The sequence below is a fragment of the Cavia porcellus genome, unplaced genomic scaffold, assembly GCF_034190915.1.
Source record: "Cavia porcellus strain 051 isolate PalLab524CR breed Dunkin Hartley unplaced genomic scaffold, mCavPor4.1 scaffold_10, whole genome shotgun sequence".
NCBI lineage: Eukaryota > Metazoa > Chordata > Mammalia > Rodentia > Caviidae > Cavia > Cavia porcellus.
The window spans coordinates 69793841-69799840 of NW_026947493.1; the positions used below are offsets into that span (position 1 = coordinate 69793841).

The following is a 6000-nucleotide window of genomic DNA, read 5'->3' on the forward strand; positions in this document are numbered from 1 at the left end:
TGTCCACTCTAAAACATTTCTGACTCTCAAGTATTTTGGATAAGGGGTGCTCCACTTACACCAGTATTTGATTCAAAGAGAAAACTTTGCAAGATTTAAGGACAACTAATCCTTGAAAATGATGGTCTCAAATTCAAAACTGGAAAAAACATGGTTACTTTTCCTCGTATTTACTGTAAAAGAATTTAGCCAATTATGTCATGTTTGGTGTTTTCATTGAAAAGCAATTAGAAGATTAGAATATGAAATTTGAGTACTGAAAAGACAAATGCGTTTAAAATATGGAATAAGATGGATTTTTCTTATGGAGCCTTTTGGGTGATATTAATACTAATCAGAGGAAGTATTATCATACCTTCCAGAGGAATATCAAATTTGCATAATTACCACTATTGAATCTAGTTTTTTTTAAAATTGGGTTTTCAAACTAAGCCTTCTATAAAAGTGTAAATAAATTGGGTTTGACAACACTAGATTCTGCAAACCTTGAGGCTTGGTCTCAGCGTGGTCTCCCTCTTGTCACATTTCAGCTGTCATCGCCGGAGGAGTTATCGGCTTCCTCTTTGCCATTTTCCTCATCCTACTGTTGGTGTACCGCATGAGAAAGAAGGATGAAGGAAGCTATGACCTTGGAGAGCGCAAACCATCCAGTGCTGCTTACCAGAAGGCACCTACTAAGGAGTTTTATGCATAAAACTCCTACTTAGTGTCTCTATTTATGAGATCACTGAACTTTTCAAAATAAAGCTTTTGCATAGAATAATGAAGATCTTTGTTTTTTTGTTTTTCTCATTAAAGAGCCATCCTGGCACTTTAATGATAAGATCCCATTGTATTTAAAACTTCATGTATTTCTTTAGAAAGACAAAATTAAAATTTAACATCTGCAGTGTTCTGTGAATAGCAGTGGCAAAATATTATGTTATAAAAACCCTTGATGTTCATGGAATTGGTTTAAACTTTTTATGCGAAAATATGATTGTTTTTGTCCTATGGTTCAAAGATGAAAGCTATATCATTTGTGTTAGCATGTCTCAGATGGACCTTACCAAGTTGGTCTTACTTCGTTAATTTATCTGTTGTCCCCTCTTTTCTGCTCTCTCTTCTTGTCCTCTTAAAAACCAAACTGAACCCCATGCCTTTTTATAGTTGTCATGGTGCAATTTGTCTATGGATGATTCAGATAATGGTAATTTAGTGTATATGTGATTTTCAAATATGTAAACTTTAACCTCCACTTTGTGTAAATTTTTAAATGTCAGACTATCCATTTTACACTTGCTTTATTTTTCATTACCTGTAGCTTCAGGCAGATTTATAACAGCAAATCTATGTGTAAAATTGGATTATTACTACAAAATGTGTAGTCCAATCTATCTAATCAGATCTTCTTTTCAGAGGATTTGATACAGGTTTCTGATAAGCCTCAGCAAACCCAAAGATGCTAACAGTATTTTGAAAAGTTGCTGCGGATTCCTTTGGCCACTGTATTTGTTAATTTCTTGAAATTTGAAGGTATAAGGAGAGGTTTAAAGAAAAGAATGAGTTTTCATTTTTAAAAATGCATTTAAGTTGTAAACATCCTTTTAAGCCTTTGAAGTGCCTATGATTCTATGTAACTTGTCACAGACTGGTGTTGAGTATATATAACAGTTTAAAAAAAAAGTTGGTATTTTATAAGCACAGACAATTCTAATGGTAACTTTTGTAGTCTTATGAATAGACATAAATTGTAATTTGGGAACATAAAAACTACTGAATAAATCATGTGGCCTAATTGAAAATGTCACTGTTATAAATTTTGTACATTTTCGATCAAATGTACATCTCCCCTTTGCTAATGACCATCTGCTCTCAAGAATGTTGGGGTTTTGATTCTGAGTGTTCCACAGTGTATGTGAATCATAACCAAAGAGCCCATCAGTGGGGCTGTGTATTACCAGATTCGCTTCCGAACTGGCCAGAGGAAACCTGAGTGCATTGTCCTGTGTGTATCTTGGTACAGATATTGGAAGGTTGCCAGGGAAATTTGAAGTTTGCAACCATTGTGGGATAGTTGATGGCAGCATGAGACAGATGCTTGCTTTTGCAAATAGCTACTTACACTGTAAATTCCACAGAACTGAAAGGGAGCTTTCTGGAAGTAGCTATCTCAGACTTAGTCCTGCAAATTGATTTACCTTTCAAAGTGTGCTGTGTGTTAAAAATGAGGGCCTTGCTGCTTTGGATCAAAATAGCTGGAAAGAGTGATCCCTCAGAGGAGATGAGGGCACCCTGGCTGGGTTCTTACTGTTCTAGACATTTCCTTTTTCCATGTTATTAATTTCATTTTGAACTATGAGCCGTGGAAGTAGGAAAAAGATAAGAAAAACAGCAACTTTTCAACATGTGAGCTGTTAAGAAAGTTAGAATGCTGCATTTAGACAACATTCCTTAGAATTGCCACCAAACTCATCTTTAAAGAAAAGTTTTAAAGCAACACTGAAGCAGTGTTTACTCAAATCCTTAATGGCCTTAATTGCAGATTTCCTACCCTGCCACTTGCAGACTGGATTCACTTTATTTAGGATAATTAAAAGCAACCCATAGGCCCTTCTAACGCCACAATAGCCCTCATCACAGAGGTTAAGAATGTAGTGGGTTTACCTCTAACTGTGCAAAGCAGAATGAAATTCTATTCCTAGAACAACTTGCTTGGAATATCCGTGCCAGGAAAAAAATTTTCTGGCAAATATTTTGTCACTGCTGTAAAGCAAAATATTTGTTAAAGTGCCAAAATAAAGTCTGTCATGCCGAAAGTAAATCATTGTAAAGACTGACATCCAGTTTTCTTCAGCTGTATGTTTTCTGCTTAGTTTATTGCTTTTGAATTTTTCAGATGCACTAAATGCTACTATAGAAAGTGCTAGTAATCATGACTGAGTTCAGGAAAATTTTGGTAAAATACAAACATTAAAACCAATGTGGAAATTTCCTGTTTCCTTAACCACATGTAAATGATTTCCCTTGTGTGAAGGTGACTTTGTGTTGAGCCTTGGAGTATTCAAGCTGTCCCATTTTTAGCACATGGGGGAAATGGCTTAACTGCATGTCTAAATTTTTTCTTTTCCTCACAAGTTTTAGTTGCAGGCACGGAATGCCTGCCTGAATGTCAGCGTTAGGACCTGGCTAGTGGGGTTGAATTTAGGAGGAACAGTTTATAGAAACTGACTTCAGCTAATGTCAGTAGTCACTTCACATTAAGTTTTCAGTGGTTGCATATTTTGATAATGTACTTTACTTTTTACATTACATGAGATGCTCTTGATTGTTGAGGATGAAAACTAAACACAGTAACGTTAACTCAGGTGGCCTCAAGAAACCAGTATGTCCTACAAAAGCTACTAGTTCCTACAAGAATGGGCACAAACTTAGTATTTAGGAGCTTTTTTCTTCAGTACTTTAAACATTTTGAAACGTCACAGAAAGATTTTTAAGTGAGGAGTAAAAATATAAAACCTAAAACTTTGCTTGATAAGCAGGATCTTTTATATACTCTTATGCCATTATAAAATGAGCTAGGAGAAGTATATTTTTAAATATACTGGATTTCAAAGGATGATGACTTCAACATAGCCTCTAACATGAGATTCTAAGTTGGCTCCAAGCGGGTAACAATGAGATCCTGAGAGGTTTCTGATACAAAAGGAATCAAACCAGACACCAAGTGGAGTGATCTGCATTGAACGATCAGGAAGGCCCTTTCCAGTGGGCATATTCTATGATAGCTGTGCAATTTGAGACTTGGACCATGCCTAGAATTGATTTAGGCAGCGTAGAAAACTTTCTAAAGGGGAGAATGATACCTGTCTACCTCTGAGTGGTAAAATCAGTACCAGAATGAATTTTGTCTGTATGTCTCCTAACTCTGGTTGTGTTTTGTTTTTGTTTAAGTTCTCCTACATATAATCTTCAGCCATTTATTTTTTTTCTGACCAAAAAATCCTGGCAGATTTGAGAACAGTTTGGTTTCTTGGGCATTAGCTAGAAAGGTATAACCAAGGCACTGACCCTGCCCACAAATAGCAGAATTAAACTCTACTTCAGTGGTTGTATATGCTGAGCATAAGATAGGTTCATTGCAGTTTCAATGTCAAAATAGTGTTCAAGTAGCAAATGCTCATGTATGCAAGCCACCAGAAGTTTAATCAACAAACGTGCATAGGACATTTGAAGAAGCTGAAAGTGTGAATAACTTCAGTGGGCAGATGCAGCCCACAGGGGCCTGCCATGTGCATAGAGGAAACAAAATCAGTAAATGAAACTTCTAAGTAAAGATACCAGTTGGTGGGAATTTCCACATGGATAGGACGGAGGGACTTAAGTAGAGTTAGCTGTGCTGGCCTAACAGAGTCAGCAACCTCAAGCTGCAGAGGCTTTCTTGCTTGAGCTATGGTCTGGCAGAGAGTTGTACTCTTGCCTCCTCACTATGGGGCTCAGCCCTTTGGAGTGGCTTTATCCAGACCCTGCCAGAAACCAAGGTAGAAGGGAAAAGGCGGAAGCACACAATGGCTCTAGAAGGTGCTTCTCAGTAGTGACATGCCACTGCCACCTCCATCTCATTTGCAAGAGCAAATTATATGACCACACGAGTCCAGGGCTCAGAGAGGGGCAGTCCTACCTTTGCCCACAGGAGAGAGATGTGAGTAGCCATCAGGAAAACTTGGGCTAGTTGGGAAGGCTCACTATGGTTTGGGAAAACCAGTTGGACCAAAGTCAGAACAGATCAGGCTGTGGGAAGGCATGGCATGGGGGAACAGGGAAACGACCAGTGGCCAGGAGGAAGGGGACGGAAATGGAAGAGAGCTAAACATGAGCATGAGGACCTTCTGACTGGCCTTTTCTCTTGCACTTTGCTTACCTTATATTTTACTCCCCACAAGAAGCAAGACTGATCCCTTTAAGATCTAAATTAGTTTTGCCACCGTCTTCAAGGGTTCCTACAGACAGAACAAAGCCTCTGCTGGTTACCCTGGCTCTCAAGGTCCACGGAACTGCCCTTTTTATCTGCATTATAAGGAGATACAGTCATTATAGTCACCTAAAGGAAATAATGGTAGCCTGGCCTAAGTGGACTCCGGGAGATGGGTAGGACCACAGAGGAGCTGTGCAGAGAGGCAAAGCCAAGCAGGCTTTCTAGAAGTTTGGAAGGAACAAAGGAATAAAGAAAGGAAGCAAAGGTGACTGACACTGGCTGAGCAGTGAGCAAATCATCTGAAAGGAAGTGACTGGGAATGAACCAACAGTTCCTTTTGGGCTATGTAAAGGACTATTAGTCAAGTGGGAAGATAAAATGGAAGGACCTAGAGGCCAAGAAGGCTAAACTGAAAACACTAGTTTGAGTGTCCATCATTTGGCCATTGAATGCTCATTATCACTAACCTTCCCTGGGGGCTGGGGATTTAGCTCAGCAGCATAAGCACCTGCCTTGCAAGCAGGCGGTCGTGAGTTCGATCCCCGGTACCAATAAAAATGAAAAGGACCAAAAAAAAAAAAGTTCTACCTATCGCTAACCTTCCCTATTGTCCTCTGTATGGTATAGTCTTACCTTTTTAGATGAACCAGTGTTGAACTGCTATTTTTGCTTATGCTTAGCAGAGAACATGATTTGTAATTGCAAGGGGAGAGAATACTAATGTACCATAAAAAGTACATTTTTTAGTACACTAATAAATATGTTAAAGTATCTATTTCTACCTGATCATTAATAACAAAATATGAACTGTTTTAGAAATAGAACAAAGTAATTGGCAGAGAAGTAGGAAATACATGTTATCTGTGTTGAATATACAAACAGTATCAGCAAAGAAAACAATAAGCAATTCTCCCAGTTGTGGCATGGTTCTGGTGTGATATAGCCCCAGAAATTTTGAAAGCAAAATTTCTGGCTCCTTAATTACATTCTGGTTACATAAATACCAGAATAAGTTTAAAATTCCTTTTGTGAGGCCAATTGGGGAG

At 38.3% G+C, this 6000-nt stretch overlaps 1 protein-coding gene across 1 annotated transcript in view; it reads left to right on the forward strand.

The window, feature by feature from the left end:
- Positions 1-2803, forward strand: part of Sdc2 (syndecan 2) — a 99149-nt gene extending 96346 nt beyond the window's left edge. Inside the window, exon 5 of the mRNA XM_003479903.5 lies at positions 531-2803. Within this exon, the coding sequence (XP_003479951.1) occupies positions 531-694 (164 nt within the window). The 3' untranslated portion in view covers positions 695-2803. The remainder of the gene's footprint in view (positions 1-530) is intronic.
- Positions 2804-6000: the final 3197 nt, after the last annotated feature.